The following is a 17,456-nucleotide window of genomic DNA, read 5'->3' as shown; positions in this document are numbered from 1 at the left end:
GTTGTGCAGCGGGCACCACAGGCAGTTGCGGAGTGACTCCTTGGGATGTCACTCAAAGTTGCGAAGTGGATACAAAATCCTGCTTGTCACGGAGGATCTGGTGTCTTCTCGTTCCGGTGTTTGACCAGGCGGGCGTAGCAAGCAGACTCCCAGCTGTATTCGCAACGGAGCTGCCAGCTTCTGAGAACCTCGCGACACATCACGTATGAGCGAAGCTCTACGGCAGTCAGAATGCTGGTCGTTCGTACACCCCGATGGTTCGGGATTGCACTTACGGCCTCCTGTCCTGTCAGCCATTCTTCCCTGGCCGTCGTCGACACTCTCAGAAGGGTACGCGGCGGTACAAGACGAGCTGTTCAGTCTTCGACTTGATATTTTTATGACGGTGCGACTACCTCACACTGTTTGCCGTTCGTGACGTGCACCACGGGCGTCTTCGCAGGGCATCAAAGTCTGAAGGTGGTCCGGACACAGCACCGATCCTGGCAGGAGCGCCCTTTGCGCGAGTCCTTAGTCAAGAAACTCGACTCAGAGTTTGAAATTTGCTAGCCTCACGCGAAATAGCACCCGAATTCCCGGCCACGTGACAGAAAGCAGGCACATTCGTTCACGCCGCACACGCCCACGTGTGGTTCGACGGAGATCGCCAGTGCGTGACCGAGGGCGTGTTTTTGATGTTCTGTATCAGTGAAATCGTAAATGCCGTGTTGTCTGGCGGAGGCGCTTCAGGTGAGGCACGCGACCTTAGGGGATCCAGAAAGTTGGTTTGGTGTGAGAGTCCAGCAGTCGCCAATCCCCATGACTGGGTTGATTGTAAGGGTGTGAGCAGTGGCCGGGGGAAAAAAAAGCACTGCGCGCCCTGCGTTCATGCAGACACCCAAGCCAGCCGGGAGCGCTACAAGCGAAGGAAAGGGCTCCTTCCTGAACCGGAAGCCAGGACGGCGCGGAGCAAAAACTTGACGTGGAAAAAAGATTTTTCTCACCGCGAAGTATTGCCTGGTATCCCTCCGTGGTTGCTCCACAGCCGGCCTACTCCAGGTCGCTACGCCTCCGACCCAACACAGGAAGCATTCTTCACCGCTAACTGTAAGCAGGGTGGCGTCAGTGAGGAAGACAAACGACAGCATCCGCTGCTCGCATGAACGAAACGTTTCAAGGTGCACGCTTACCTGTCTTTGGGCGGCATGGTCCCTAAACTGCATCTGTTTCTTGAGCTCTGCGCACTCAAGCGTGCAAGTTCTGCTGCGCCTTGTACAACGTACAGTCACTAACTTTTTTATGTACGAAGGCACACGTACACTGGCAGCCCTGAAACACTTGGGATGTAGCAGTCCGGCCACCGCACACAGTAGCCGGGAGGTGTCGCCAGGAAGGAGATGGATCCCGGGACTGCCGCGTTCCCCGCTGGTAACTTGTGACTGATGCAGACACAGAACCAGCCAACAATCTGTCCCCTTTCGCCCCGTACAAACAGCGATGGACCGTGCAACACCACGGGCCACGCTGCCGTTTTGGCGGGCTGACATACTCGACAGGGGTTTCCCAACGGGTGCTGTGAGACTGAGGAGAGGTGTTATTCCGTGCAGTGTCCGAAGACAGGATCACTCCGGAAGTCCGCTGTCCGGCAACTGAACTACGAGGGCGTCTGTCAGGTCCAATAGGTGTTGTGAGTATGCGTCAGTGGGGCGTTGTTCCAGTCTAGTGCTCTGAGGGGTCAGGATCGTTCCCGTCTGGGATGTGAGACAAAGTGATCGCCCTGGTGGATGCCAAAGGGCCGTGAAGGGTGCCTGTTGGCCACGAGGGAAACGGCGTGCCTTCGTGAAGCAGGTCCTTACTAAAGTGATTCGGCTTGTTCACGCTCAAGCATAGCATATACTGCACGAGGCGACGACTCCTCGGAATGATTGTTGTGTCCCAGGGTCCAGCTGGACGAAGCCTGCCGCTGGGACCTCTGAAGCGGTTGCAACATATACCAGTCAGTGCTGAGCTGTCGACCAACTCTACTCTCTGGAGTAAGATACGGACACATCACTTACACACGTAGACCGAGCAGCTGCTACATTGGTGCTGCAAAGGACTCCTCTGAATCCGTGTACACAGTTCCTGTGTTCCCCTCGCAACTGTCCCTGAGACCTCTTTATATACGCACAGGGCTAGCGAGGCCCATCGGGAGACACGGGTCTTCCTCGGAAGGAGGCCCTGGCTAGAAACCTTCGGCACCTACTATGTATATAGCCAATGCATCCGAATGAAGACTACGTTTCTGTCAGCATGGCTGCCGAGAACTTCGATGCTCATTCTAGGGAACAAAAAATACAAAAGTGACGATGTCCATACTTCCGCACACGGACTCAGCAACGGAACAAAAAAGAAGGGCACCACGCTGTGAGCTGCACAGCGCGTCACTGTCACACCGAACCGTGCCACACCCACAAAGAGCTCAGCAGCTGCTTCTCCTTCCACCTCGTCACCGTGAAGGAAGCATCTGTGACGCGGTTCTGCAGCCCGGCCTTTATAGCAGCACCAGCGTCTCGACCCGTACGAAACGTTCACGTCTACCCCCCAGAGTGAGTGCCACGTGGTGGCCACCGTGAGAGCGGCCCTGTGAAGCAAGTGAAAGCGGCCCTGCACATTCGGGAACTGTTACGCCGAGGCGTAACGCACCAAAGAAAACGTCCTTCTGGGTCGTCTTACTGAATCAGCCGATCAACCCTGCAACACTCGCAGCGCATACCGAAGAAAACGTCCTTTTGAGTGGTCATGTGGTTTCAGTGACGCACCTCAGCCCTGCGACACTCGCAGTGAAGTCTGGGCAACAGCGGGCGTGGCACAGCTCCTTTGCAGCTTCTTCGGCCGCGACTGTAGGGAACATTTGACTGCACAGACTGCATGGCGGCGTCCACGCAACAGAACCTCAGAGCCCTTCCAATCCGGTACGGCCGTGTAATGAAGCTGGTCGGGGCTTCAAGTAGACAAGCTCCCGGTTTCAACATTGGTGCACGGACATAGTCGTACTAGTGTCCTGTGCCTTCCGCCGCTACGCCCCAATACTCGGGGGTTAAATCTCACCAGCAGAAAACAAGCCTGAGCTGCTGGAGCGCGCCTGACAACGTCTGTTCGCGACTGCAATGCTCCCCGGTCCTCTGAAACCCCCACGGGTCGTCGCCCAGGCAACTGCGCAGCAGGTGGCAAAGGCGCGCGAAGAATCAAACCTGCCTCCCGATACCGAAGTCAGATGCTTGGGGTACAGGATAGGGAAAAGTGACCTTCGTCTCCCAGGCCACAGCCGCAAGGCGCTGGCGACGCCAGTTTTACTAGGAGAATTCCCTGTAGGCCCTAAATTCTCAACAAAAGAATCTGCTCCGAGAAGCGCACACTCGCTTTGTTCTGGCACTGCGCGGGTTTGTACGGTGGCGATGGCATATGCTCTACAGGGTGGTAGTCAGCACTCCATGCATGGCAGCGCGGATACGCGTACTCACACCAGCTAGGGGAAAGAGACGACCCAGGCAGGAGCGTGACGAGCGACTAATCCAGCAGCCGAGTGTGCGACCGACCCGTTATTCCAAAGCCGCAACTAAAGCCCCCCACCACCCCCGTACCCTCCCGCCCATACTGATTCCCACCAGTTTCAAAATACGCACTCTTCTCGGACCCTTCTCATTCAATGACACGGACGCGAGTCTACAGTGCCGTGCAGCACCGCAACAAGGAACTTGCTGCACATCTTTCTGCTTCCATCTTGTTTCAACCCTTGGCGCCAAAAGGACAACTTCCGTGATATCGGTGGCCGCGGTCAGTTTTCGCGACACCAGCTTGTACGGAGCTCGGTCACGGTCTTTCAACATAAATGTTCTAAGCCTGCACGACTGCACGGGGCGAGCTTGTGCAGAGCTTATCCCGCAGCGACCGCGCGGTCTGCAGTACGCAGATAACTGCCGTAATCGTCGCCAAGTTGGAACAGCCGGCTAGTCTCCGTCCGAGAAGCCCGATCTGTGACAAGCGGAAATCTGTTTGGATGTGGCACGTTGGTTGGGCACGTACAGACCTGTTTAGCATACTACTACCCGGTTGTATGAGTTGGAGAGCTCCGGGTTCCAAGAGAATCGGGAACAGGAACACCCAACTTCGAGAGACCTGTGCGCAGCTCGTCCACATCTGCCCCTAGAATGACGGCACCCAGCGTCAAACACAATACTCCCCACATGGTCGCGTCACCCAGTGCAGCAGCGTCCAGAGCTGGCCGATCCAGAACGCGGGCTAGCCTCCACTCCACTGAGCGCGTTGAAGGCAAGGGGTCGTTTCCCCAAGCAAACCACCTGTCACCCTGGAACTTCCCTGCAGATGCCCCCGCTGTCTCTAACAAGGACCGGGCTTCAGACGGCGAAGGCCAGTCACGGCGTCCTGGGGCTCCTCCACGAAGTAAGCGCCTCAAGTACGCTCTGCGCTCTTCACACTCATGCAACTGATTTTCCAACACCGCAACGCTAGGCAAAACACCTCCCGGGTTTCCACTGCGCACCCGCGATGAAGGCACATTAGGCGCCTCGGCGTCCTGCGCGGCACCGGGCAAGCTGAGAACCTGAGAGCCTCCGGGGTGCTGCGGCCTCCCCCTGTTTTGATCTCTGCTTTGCTGCTGCAGCTCGTGGATTTCTCGTCGAATCTGTTGCAGCCGCTGGGCTTGTAAATGTTGCACCTGGGCTAAGTCCGTCTCCTGCGTGGTGGCAGATCCGAAGGCCAGCTGCTGGGGAGACTTCTGGCGAGAAGGAATAGAATATGGTGCTACTCGCCGATGGAGAGCATGATCGGAGTGAGCATGCCTAGTGGGTATGTCACAGTTTGTTGAGCTGCTGCCAGAAGACAGATCTATCACGTGGTGGGCATTCGCCACCGCCGCTGCACTTACAGACCGTATGTTAGGGTCACCTGAATCTGACCGGAAATTTGCAGTCATCGTTCTGTTCGACTCCATTGTGTCCGGCAAGACACTGCCGAGGAGGGGATTGTTATGAGGCAGAGACGGTGCTACCGGTGAGCTCTGCACAGCAGGCGACATCTGCATCCCCATGGCGCGGGCTTGGCAGGCGGCTAGAGCAGCCGCAAAGGCTGGGGTACAGGTCGAGGGCTCCATGGCAGGGGGACCAACTGGCATTCCGTGGTTAGTCCAAGCCGCCGCATGGGGAAGATTCGCCAGCGGCGGCCGTACACTCACACCGGCACGACCGGGTGCAACACAGGCGGGCAGAGCAGCCGGAGTCGCATCGACGGGAGTGCCCAAGTCTGACGAGACAGTCGTGGGGGGCCGCGCAGATGCTCGCGCTTTCGCCAACGGTGCTTGCGTAGATTTACAGGCCGGCTGGGACTGCTGGCGTGCTGTGGTGGATTGCTGCGAAGCCAGCACGTCTAGCATAGCTGCGCTGTTCCCGGCGACCACAGGACTCTGCGCAAGAGGCTTGGACTGCGTGGAACGGGTTTCCCCAGTCTGACTGGACAAGATGGTCGGTGACTGCGCCGCACACTGATTGGAAACTGGGGTCGAGGATTGAGCCGGGCAATGTCTGGAAACTGTCGTCGGCGACTCGGCCGGGCAGTGATTGGAAACTGGGGCCACCGCCTGACCGGCACAACCCGACACTTCGGTCACTCCTGAAAATTCTCCACTATCTTCCCCAGCGCCAATGGCTGCCGCTTGACCTTCATCCCGACGCGCAGAGACAGGAGCCCCAGTGGACGCGGACGGCGTTGCAGCGCTAGAAATGCCATTGGTGTCGTGAGCGACAGCCTCGACCGCTGCGTTGAATGCATCACCCGGCTCAGACGCGCTAACGTGACCGTCTGCGGAACGATCCTGTACCAAGTGCTGCAAAGCCGCCTTAGAATCGGTATCAGCAGACGACGGATGTGGCCGCGTGACATCATGAACCTTTCTCGTAGAATCAGAAGGCCGGGTACGGACAACTGCTGCGTCCGTTGGTGCTTCCCGTGACACGCATCTTGCCGCTTCCAAAAATGCCCGCCGCGCTGCAGCCGCGGCCTCAATCTCTTTCCGCGACCGAAATTTAGGAGCAATCAATGCCATTCTATGCACCGCCGTCTCCGCCGCAGCACGCCTGGGGCGCCGTGCGCCGCCGCCCGGCTCTGGTGAGGGCCCCCGGGAAGCTGCGGGAGACTCACGCTTGACTCGCATGCTTAACCTGTTAGGAAGACGGTCATTGGCAAGATCTGCAGTGGATTCCCCTGGCGAACCCCCCGCCCCTGAACGCAAGAAGAGATGCACGCAGAGTAAACTATACCGGTCGCCTTCACTGTCGCTTCACTAACACATTGCCCCTCCTCTCCAACCCTAAGCTGCCCTCCCATACGACACCGCAAAAACGCGGAAGAAGACGATGTCGGGAACACGCACTGAGTCAACAGACAAGATTTACCTGAGTTCTGCGCGCCGAATACCGCGGTAGGCCCATCTAGGCCATTCATCGCCGCTTACGCCTTCGTATTCGAGAAAAAGGTGCGACGACCGCTGAAACACTCAAGAATAGAGATGCCAAGACGAAGGCGAAATTGGCTGGCACTAAGGGGAGAGCTGGGCAGCAACGGTCGCTTCCCGAAACTCTCGCGGACGGACATGACGAACAGGGGACTGTACCTGTCGTGGACGCCGATGAACTATGTGGTCCATTCAGCCACCTCAAGAAATTACGGGAATGCGGCGCGTAAATTGACAGGCACAGCGGACTCAGGATGGGGGTCTGCCTCCAAAGTGGCATAATAGCAAGAGGCACCAACAGAGCATTTACGGCCGGATTCAACATTTGTGAAAGCTCCCCTCTGCATGCGTTGCGGGTTCGTAACAGCTGGCAGAAGAACCATGGGACGCAGCCGTTAGCGGCGAATCAAGCATCTGCCAGTTGGATCGTGGCGCGGGCCCCGCGTCCTCAAGTCAGCGCCTGGCGGCTTTCAACTGATTTTGAAACTCGCTTGGTACAGCTGCACAGAAGCTTGTAGGTTGCTCCACCAGGAATCGTCGTCCCCCGGTGCCACTCCGGGGGCTTCGAGGTCCCTGGATCTCCCTCGACTGCACACAACAGGGCAGGGGCGTCACGCACAGCCCCGTGTTCCGGGGCCAATCAACAGTGTAACTGCGCTTTCTTCGGGTCGTAGGGATAAAGCAAAACCGGCTGGGCGTGTCTACAAACCCGCTTGCCACTGCCACGGATCGCGAGGGCCTTCTGTCCGCCTCTTGTGGTGACTTCGAGTTCGCCGTGGGAAGCGTCTCTATCCAGCCGGGCCACTTGCCCGCTTCCACCTTTTTGGTGGAGGGCGTCCCCCGGGCACCGCGTGTAATGCCCGTGATGCGACTCTGTGCCGCCGCCGAGTGTGGTGGGTGCCTTGCCGCGTATCGAGTGCCGTGCTGTGAATGTCCGCCGATGAGCCGACTGTTGCTTTCTGTTCTCTCTCCTCTTGACGACTCTCACCGGCAAGCACCGTAGCGACGCGTACAGACCCGCCGGGGCGGGGGGTCAAACGAGCAGCACCACACGCGACGAACCACGCAGACAGCATACACTCATCACACTGGACTCATCGGTGACTCGCAACAACCACTACGGAGCACCGCACGACACACCACACACACGTTACAGTCCGGCTAGCGTGGAGTGTTGCCTTCGGGTCTTTTAACAGAGTTTCAGGCTTTTTTGGACGTGTAATCCCAAGACACCTAAAACCTCTTAGTCAATAAGTGATTGCTAGTAATCCCACGACACCTGACACCTCTTAGTCAATAAGTGATTGCTAACGAAGAAACGAATGAGTGAAACTCCCTCCGAAGTACTGCTACTGTCAAGGATGAATGCCCTGCGGTAGGCATGAGACGCGTGACGCCTGTTCGCTTGCCTCTCCACGCTCTCCGGCGCCGACCACCTCGTCTCCTCGCGGCCGTCGTGGGTACTGCGCTGTAGCGACCGGTCGCTCGTAGCAGGCCGAGGTGACACCTTGGGGAGGTCACCAGCTTGCAGCCTTCCAGGCGATTTGGCGCGATCGTAGTCTCTCTTTCGCGCCTTCCGTACTTCCGCCACATTACCGTTTGTCAGTGCTAGCGCGCGCGGCTGACTCTTGTAGAGCACTGTTGCTGCTTTTCCTGTCGCTTTATGGCGACCCGGCGGAACCCCTCCAAACGGTCTAGTTTTGTATGGAGGCGCGTAGGCATGACTGCAAGCAAAACTCCGCGGCACGCGGGCCGGCAACCCCTCTGCTAGGTCAATAAACACGTGCCCTTGCAGCACTCCATGGCCTGGGTCACATCACTCAGACGTCATTCCGAGAGCTTGTCTCTTACAATGTCACAGTTTGCCACCCCCAGTCTTGGCTCTCAGGCTTGGACCTGGCTCGGTGGCTGACTTAACCTCGCTCTTCGCTGACTTAACCTCTCTCTTCGTGACTTCGCCGCAGCCGCCCTAGTTCGACTCATGAGGAAACCATTGCGTGCGCAGCTACTCTACACTGGATAACGTGATTAAGTCACGGTCACTTCTGTGGGGACATTCATAGCATGTAGATCAGCCTGGGGAGACGCTCTCTCGGCTCTGGAGCAGGTAGTCGGTCCCTGGTACATTGATTTACCTCCCACACTAGTATACATTCACTACGTCTTCTGTTTTCAACTGAGGTGTAACTCAGGTTTGACCATTCGAGACTCATTCCGACTCTGTGGGGAGTTGCGGGCCCAGTTATATCTTTCCGGGAAGGCATCTTTCCGCGAAACAAGCTGTCCCGGGACATCTCTTATCTCCACGTTGGTCGCCAATCATTCCCTTTCCTCACACAGCGTCGTCCACAACACGACACTGACTCGGCGCCACGGCACCCTCTCTGACTGGGCAGAATCGCTTTGCGGTTGCTACACCCCTTGTTTGTCTTGGGCTTGTTGTCCTCCAGGTTTTATCTTTTGAAGCCTCAGACTGTTGTCAGCCGGTCACGAATACGGTGACGCGTATTCTCAACCGGACGCGAAAATGCGTCATCACGCACTGCTGCATCCCGCCTTCGCCCCCCAAAAAGCTCCCCGAGTACCTCCTACCTTGTGAGTCCCACCGGGCGCGCTGCCTCGATCGGGAGCGTATGCGCACTCGCAGCCGTTGTGGTCTGTGCTTGGGCTGTCGACGCGCACAAGCTTTCTCTCGGATCGAAGCTCGCAGTCAGACCTGTCAGACTGATACACTGTTATGACACCCCAGCTCTCTGATGATCGGGCTTCTCCTTACGCGTACTCGTTGCGCGTTGCCGGCTCGGGCATAACGACGGGCGGCGAAGCGAACACTCACCAGACCGGGCCCGCTCTGCCCGCCGGCGGCCCGAGAGGACGACTCTGCGACCGTGCTCTGTCCTCGATGCTACTACATGGAGTGGTCACTTACAAGCCTTCCATGGTGCTCGAACTTGGCAACGACTGTCCCTTGCTCCCTTGTAACATGTGACCGCGGAGACCGACACGGCCATCGGCTGGCGGCGCTGTCGTAAACTGTGGCGGCCGTCGTAGGGATACCGGCGCGTGTCCCGACGGATCCCGTAAGCGGCTGCCTGCTTAGCGAAGCCTGACTGGAGAGAGACTTAGCGACATCGAGACACTAACGTATCTCTCTGCTTGTTACAGCCGTCCACACACAAGACCCGTTGGCGCTTGCTACTTTCAGCCGCGGGACATTCGTCCCATGAGCTTTTGCAGCACAATGGAGCCAGTTGAAAAACGCGATGAGCACAAAAGTGGCTCTGTTCACGGGTTGACGTCTGACTCAACGCTCTACCTCGGTACTGACAGATTGATGAACCTAACGGTTGATCGTGAGTGACGACTCCGGCACTCCATACACACGCGATTCATCTGCACGTTAGTGCCACTGGCACGCTGGTTGCTCCGCAATTACTCCACTCGACGAACAACTCACACAGGTGAAGGCAGCTCCACCCCGACCGTACGGAGGACGGCAACGGTTGCCGTTGCTGCGCGCTGCTCCGGTCTGCGGCTCTTCTGCTCAGTGCATACCTTTGACAGGAGACAACCTTGGTGACATTTTACCGATACACTACATAGCACGTCTTTCGAGAAGGACCGGTTTCGATCGCGACATGTTTTACCAATACAGTACAGAGCACATCTTTCGAGGTCGACGCGAGCACTCTGACCCGCGTTAACTGCTGCCCGCAGTTGCAACCCCGCGGACTGTTCCCTATTTCCAATCAACGACTCGCCTCCTGCCTAGCTGGCGTCTCAGTTTTTGTCCAGGCGTGCGTTGCTGTGAGCGTAGGGCGAGATCTAGGCGAGTTGATGGCGAAAAGGACTGGAAAATAAGACGACAGGCGATCTCAACCCTGGTTCCAAGCATACCCGCTGGGTCGCCAAAGACATCGTCACAACCGCTCTCGATCACGCGGTACTTAGCCACCGGCCGACTTGTCCCGCGGCGATTGCCGTAGTGACATTCCCGAAAAAAAAACGCGGCCCTGCACCGGGAGTGTACATGGCCGTAAATGGTGCCACAGCTGATGCCCTGCATAGGCTATCTGTGCTTTCCCCTCTGTGCTGAACATTGCACGGGAAGCCTGCACGCTGGTCTTCGTACCTGTCGTTTTAGGGCGCCGGAGTTTTGAGACCCTCGGTGCGACGTTCTCCGGTACACAAACTCGCACAAGGGCCGGCTCACAGGTGAGAGCACCCTGCTTCCGCGCTGTTTCCGTCATATATCCCTGCCCGGATTCCGCTGTTCCCACTCCTTGAGATTTTGCTGACAGACTTCCCGAGAGGCGGGGTCGTCTGGGGCCTCGAAAATCTCGGGATGGATGCTCTGGAGTCTTGCTGCTACTCGGCGACTGAATGGAACTTTGTCCACCACGTTTCCAGCTACACAGCAAACACGGCAGAAGTGAAAATCGGAGTCACTTACCGCGGCGCATGCGGGCTGGTGACACGTCAGCACGGGAAGCGAAACTTGTACGTTCGTCTGCGCGTGCTCGGAAAAAAGCATTCTCTATATCTTAATCAATACCGGAGAGGGCACGTCCCTGCTAGAGACCGGAACGAATAAGAGCTTTCACCTCTGCTCCGACGAAGGAGACTTACAGTTTGCGTAGTTGCATACGGTTAGAACCCTCTGCCCAACAAGCGTGCCTAGCTTGCACGGCTCGGCACAGTACCGAACCGCGCACCCAACCTTGTTGGAGAGTTCAGACATGACCTGAGTGAAATGGCCAACCATAATGCCTTCTGCGTGACTCTTCGGATCGCATCTCCCCAGAAGCTGCGAAGTGCAAGGGTTGCCCACTTTTCCGTACCTGGACACAAGCATCACTCGAGGTGTCCGTAAGCACTCAACATCACTCACTCTAGGAAAGATGCACAAATGCCTCACAGTCTTCTACACTAGCTGAGGACACACTGCTTCGCCCGAAAAATGCCAGCCGCTATTAAGAGCCTCACTCACACACGCACAGGGAACTTCCCGGACTGAGAAGGTAAAACTGAGGGGTAATCTTCACGAGGCTCTGCGGATCGTATCTGGTGAACTGGTTGTATTCGGTGGAAGCTTTCCCACACGGGGGGTCTGTCTCTGCGGGCTCAGCCACACTGTCTTTCGCATCCCGAAGTGAGTTCCATTGCCCACGAGACAAAGTCGAACAGCTTAGGGAGGCAAAAAGACGACGCCTAGCAGTGTGCAGATCCTGTGTTCTCTGTCTGCCGCCACACGAACCGCGCCACGTCTCTGCCGGGCTCAGGGGACGCTCCCGTTACTACGGGAATTTGGAACTCTTCACCTCTACGGAAATGCCTCACTTGTAGCAGTGAACCTCGTCAAACCACCCCACGGGCACTCCTTCCCACGTGCTATCCCCCGCCGTACACGCGAGGGAAAGGTTCTCCCCGGTTGACTCAAACTCTGCGCCGATCTGGGAAGAGAAACACGGATACACAGTGTGAGGTTATCTACACTCGGAGCGCAGCGGCATAAGCAAAGATATCAGTGCCGCGGCCTCCTTGATTGGGCACAGAGGCTTCACGGTACACAAACGCGCATATCCGCCATCAGCTGGCCTAATCCGGTGCATCACTGCCAAATACACTAGCCCACCTCAAGAGTTGCAGTGCAGCTCAAAATACAAAGGAAACAGGAGCACTGTACTTCCGTTTCTAAGCTGATCGGAATCACTACCTGTCTGACTGAAACACGGCCCGCCACGTGTGCGGGCTATAGTAGCCCACACACGTGATTCGGCGTGCATATTAGAAGGAAATAACGCACTGCTTCTGCACACCTAGTCCATCTAAGGGCCTGCAGCCAGCCCAGGATATGAAAGAAACAGGAGCGTCGTGTATTCTTTTGCGATCTGCGCGGAGTCTATCCACGTTATATGACGCCCAACTGAAGGCTGCTTGTCTTCAAAACTCACTACCTCACTTTCGATCGAAGTCGCGATTGGACGACGGAATGCCTCGTCCGAAGCACCACAAATCGCAGTGGCCTGGATCTGTTCAGTAGATAACCCAGCTACTGCAATAGCTTCCGGGAACATGGGTGTTCAACCAGTACGTAGTTCTTGAACACACGGACCAAGCAAGGAACTTACATACGCAACACGAGTCTCGCTGTCCGAATGATGCAGGCCACAGTTGTAATCCTGTTCGAGTTTCCATGCCCAGTATTCCGCAAAACGCTTGAGTGAGGTATCGAAGCGCAGTTCATGAACGCCGTACATTCGTCGTAGTTTGTTGTGTTCCTGCACCAAAACTGGAAAATGAAAAACAGGGGTGCCATACCCTGCACTAGACGTTTCATGTGGGCGCGTAGACATTTGTGGACTGACAAGAAAACACGCCGCACTAAAATCGGAATCACTGTAACCATATTGAAAGGACAGGGCAGTACTGGAAGAACCGCACAGACGTTGCAGGCGACAGCCACCTGAGCTCTTCTCGTGCCGCTGTTGAGCAAAAGAAAGAAAGCAAACCTTCTGGGCTTTGAGCGAGCCTCGCACTAGGAAGTCAAATCACGCTCAGCCATCCTATGACCGACTTCCACGCTATACGCTGTGTTGTCGCGCACATCTCCATCCGGGGTCAACGCTCGAAAAGAACATGAACGAGCGATATGCGTGAAGCTACTTCGGGGCGAGCAGCGGCTCGAAAGGCCAACGGACTTCCGAAAGTCAGCAGTAGTTCTGGCGTGAGCTCCTATCTACAACACGGTCCGCAGAGGAAGAAGAAATTGCCGCGGAGATACAAGCGGGACAGCCGTGCTTTCATTTCGACCGTAAGCAAGTCTTGCTTGGTCTTTTTAATCGTGTACTAGTGTAACCAACGGATACCCAAACACCACTCGGTGTAGTGAGCTCGGCTGGCCCAACAGCAACACAGTGGCGTTTTCTGCTGCACGGTGGAGCAGGGACTCCCTATCCGGTCTAGCTTCTTGAGGTCTCAGTTGAGTCCTCTGGTCCCGTGGCTCCTCGTCTGTGTACCCCCGTTGCACGCCCTACGTGAAAGCGACAAACGGAAGGGCGACGCAGTGGAGAGTCTTTCGAGGGTTTTACCTTCACAACCGCAGTTAAGACCCACCAGCTCAGTATGAAACGATCTGAACTGACTACTTTATAGTCCACGCGTTTCTTTCGTCTACGGGGAGCACTGTACTTGTACTGCAATCCTTCCCAAACATATGTTCAGAGAGTGGCCACAGCAGCAGCTTAGAGCAGGGCGGTACGGTGCCTCACCTTTGTTCACGGACGAAGCTTCAGGAACTGAAAAATCACAAAAGACAAGCATAGCACCGAGATCAACGAATGCCTCGAGAAAGAGAGCCTCGGGAGGAAAGAAGCAGCGCCGAACTCGTAGGGAAATGTAGGCCCGGGTGCATGACACATTAGTCCAGTAGGGCGCTGAAAAGGCTCCCGCCCGCGTCTACTTACTTGGCTCTAGCACATCGGCGTCAACAAGTCCCAAGAAAGATACGCAGCGCCAAACGCCAGGCTTGACTTCGCGGACTTCCCTGACAAAGTACGCCCTTACAGCTGACCCGCCGGCGTCGTCAGCAAGCATCTCGTGGTTGCCACCCCGCCTGAACCGATCCGTGTACCCCTTCGAAGCCAAAATATCGCAGAAACTTCTGCCCGGCATCTCCACTGCAGTGGGCGCAACAACGACGGAAGTCGGGCGCGAAACAAATCACTTCCACGGAACACAACGCAGATAATACGAAGGCCGCAGTCTGCTCACGAAGTCCAGCCTGTTGTAGAAGACAGTCTCGGCAGATACCATGGAAAGTGAAGACGGTTGCAGCAGCACGTACCCAGCGCCCTCTTACTTCCACGCGCTGATCCCTGAAATGTCCCCATCAGCAAAGTAAGCAACGCTCTTCATAGTACGACCGTAAGAACAGACGGTCACTGCGATAGCCGTACACACATGTTGACCGAGGGGAAGTGGCGTAGTAACCACTCCGGGAAAGAACGTTCCTGTCGTTGTGCACGGACACCACAGTCCGAGATGCTGGATTGAGAAGAAGTGTGGCTTTGCAAGCTAGTGAGTGGCGCTGCGACGGCAGATACGGTACACCTCCTCCTTACCCCGTTTCCATGAGGACTCCGGGGGAAGCAGCATTGCGAGCTGGTCAAAAGCTGGTGTTGGAATGTGGGAAGGTCTTGACAGGCGGAAGACCCGCCACCTGGAACTCGCTCCTAAAGCACCAACCAAGTTCGCAGTCTGACAAGACTTTCCATGACGAAACTGCGCTGGGACTCGAGTAGGGCTTGCCGCGGCATGTCCGTACAAGCAGGACTAAACGGAGAGCTCAGCAACGAGTATCTGTTGAGGACGGCAGCCCCAGGCCTGCTCCTTCCGAAGGAAGCAAGGACTGCCACTCCGGGTACTTGAGTCCTGCTGAGCTTCCTTCATCCATCAAAACACGGGAAGACAACGAGCCGTTTGCTACTGTACACCTGTGCGGCCAGCCAGATCGCCGGAATGGCGAGCGCTGCACTACCCTTCCACCCGAGACTGCTACCTCAGGCAGCTGCCGGCACATCAGGAGCCGTGGATACTCGAGTGGCACAAAACCTTTTCAAAACAGAACCGGAGGAGCTCCGTATGGCGATCCTTGAGCCCGGTCAAGCCGAACGCTAGGGGTGGCTCGAGCTAGTCAAGTTGCAGTCCGGCTGATTTGCCGGGGTTTTGTCCCCTTGCTTGCTTTTTTGTCCCTTCTGTCTCCTCTGGACACAATTGCCTTCGTGGCAAGGTGTCTCTTGCCGGATACTGCGGACCGCGCGAGCGTCATTGGCGGTACCCGGTGGCGCCCGGCTCAGCGAGAGAATCGCTACATCAGTGAAGAGAAAAAAAAGTAGCTCTAAAACAGATGCGCTCACCACAGACCGCGACGTGCCTCTCTCTGGGAGAACAGCCACTTACCAGGACAACCGGAGATGGCCTCGCACTCGGCGAGGGCCGGAGAGATTTGACAGACGTTTCCTCCATCAGGGGCAACCCGGAAAGACAGCATTCGGCCAAGTCCACAAGACGACGTGCAAGCTGTGCTCGTGGTCTCGATGAAAGGACATGTCGCTACGGGAAACGCCGAGAGAGAGCATACCAAACACCCGAAAACCCAGTATCTTACACAAGTCCTAGCGAAAGAGACGGCTCACCTTTACGAGAACGACTAACCTGCAAACATCTCAGGTTAAGCTTCCCGCAACAGCTTCTATGTCTGCGCCCACGCTGCATCTACCGGGTATGAACTCAGGCGGCTTGTGGCCTCCCCTTGTCGCAACTTTGGGCAGAAGTCTCACGAACATCTGCAGACACGTAGTGTTCTATCCCCGGACAGACACTACAAACGTAGACGTAAAGCATACGAACTTCTTGGCCCGACTGCCTGAGTTTCGCTTGCCAACGTATGCTTCTACAAGTCCACCGCCCCGACCAAAAATGAAACACAGCTATGCTTGTCGGCTTACTATGGCCATACACACGAGGGAATTCCTGTCAAAGCAGTAGTGAGCCGAGCTCACTCCCCCACGGGAGGGACAGCACCGTGCGAAGGCATCCCTACCGCTGTGCCGCTCGCAAACACAGTACCTAGACACGCTTCCGTGAGCTGAGGGCTCCGCGCAGCCCCGAGGGAGCAACTCCCATGCGAGAGCGTTTTTTCTTCCCTTTTCGTGCGCTGACGAACACGGCAGCATTGCGGCGTGCGCCCGCGAAACCCGAAGAGCTACAGTGATGACACCGATCCCTTATGGTGACGTTATTGCCTTCATCGGATCTCTGTGCGCCATGCGGAACTCCCTAGCGGACCCCCCTCTCATTTGTACGCTTTCGCTACCACTTCTCCTTGGCTCGCGGCCACGGAGCCAGGTGAATATTTCAACTCGATCTTCCGAACTACTGAAGATCCTGCTGGGTTACCGCGACACCGCAGGGTTTCGCCCCCGCTTGTTGGAGCTTCTCGCTCTGCAAGTGCCCTACATTTTTTCCGCGAACAAGGACAGCGCTAAACAGATCAGCTGCCGACACTTCGGCACAGCGTGAAAAAAACCCGGACACCTTTCCCCGGACATATAGAGTGGCCTGTCACCGCGGGCTAGAGCTCGGCCGCGACAAATTAGCATCTCTAGTGAAACTTGTAGGCGGTCAAAAACGCAGCAGGGCCCAGACTGCGCGACCCCCCAAGTCCGCCTGATGCTGAGGGTTGGCTAGTTGTTGCTTGTGCGAGCCGTGGTTCCACACTCTGCTAGGACCACACTCACAGGCCCTATCAACAAACAAAGCTGAACTCACTCCTACCATCAGAAGTCGCGAGCCTCTTCTGGGCTTCTACAGCCTAACTCCCACCTACCCAGCTAGAACACGTATGTCGACAGGGCAGAAGGCCAAGGTGGGAGACGGGCCGCTGATCACACTTGGCGACGCTCCTCGGAAATAACGATGACACCGCCTTTTTTTTTGGATCGACCTTTCTTACCTATCGAGGACCGTCGGAACTTTGTAGGCTTCAGCTGATGGGCGTACGGATGAAACTCTGGAAGTGTCCGTAGGACCTTATCTCGTATCTGCTCAAACTGGTCTCTGTCTTCTTGAGATAGTGTCAGTGGTTCAGAAGAACGTCGATCTTCTTGAACCTTATAAGGTCCTGCGGAAGGGGCTGGCAGTGGTGGCATTGCCCGCCGAGGCGACAGCTGAGGGAGGGGCTCTGTCTTCTGTTTAAGCGCTTCCTCATCTGGAGACAGCGAAGACTCGGCGTACACTGGTTTCTGCAGAAAGAGCAGGCGTGGTTTGCCGGCGAAAGTGCTCGACACTTCTTTTTCCTCTCGTATGCAGTGAATGATTGTAGGCACACCCGGCGCATTGGTGGCGGCTCACGCAGGAAGGTGGAGAGACAAATCAGTACCAGTAAATCGTTTTGTGACTCCGCTAC

General features: G+C 56.4%; 1 protein-coding gene across 1 annotated transcript in view; it reads right to left on the bottom strand.

The window, feature by feature from the left end:
* Nucleotides 1-1,978: 1,978 nt before the first annotated feature.
* The window catches only part of CSUI_006351 (uncharacterized protein), a 21,152-nt gene continuing 5,674 nt past the window's right edge, over nt 1,979-17,456 (bottom strand). The window contains exons 8-19 of the mRNA XM_068066514.1: nt 17,004-17,258; nt 15,449-15,601; nt 14,611-14,721; nt 13,954-14,166; nt 13,759-13,785; nt 12,619-12,779; nt 11,828-11,940; nt 11,117-11,328; nt 7,897-10,897; nt 6,429-7,075; nt 3,070-6,255; nt 1,979-2,712 (exon numbers count right to left, since the gene is read on the bottom strand). Coding sequence (XP_067921503.1) covers nt 4,064-6,255; nt 6,429-6,477 — 2,241 coding nt within the window. The 5' untranslated portion in view covers nt 6,478-7,075; nt 7,897-10,897; nt 11,117-11,328; ... (5 more) ...; nt 15,449-15,601; nt 17,004-17,258 and the 3' untranslated portion in view covers nt 1,979-2,712; nt 3,070-4,063. The remainder of the gene's footprint in view (nt 2,713-3,069; nt 6,256-6,428; nt 7,076-7,896; nt 10,898-11,116; nt 11,329-11,827; nt 11,941-12,618; nt 12,780-13,758; nt 13,786-13,953; nt 14,167-14,610; nt 14,722-15,448; nt 15,602-17,003; nt 17,259-17,456) is intronic.

Source organism: Cystoisospora suis, assembly GCF_002600585.1.
Source record: "Cystoisospora suis strain Wien I chromosome Unknown contig_3203, whole genome shotgun sequence".
In the NCBI taxonomy this organism is placed as follows: Eukaryota; Apicomplexa; class Conoidasida; order Eucoccidiorida; family Sarcocystidae; genus Cystoisospora; species Cystoisospora suis.
Note: the sequence above shows the minus strand (reverse complement) of the source record. Positions and strands in the feature narration are given on the sequence as shown.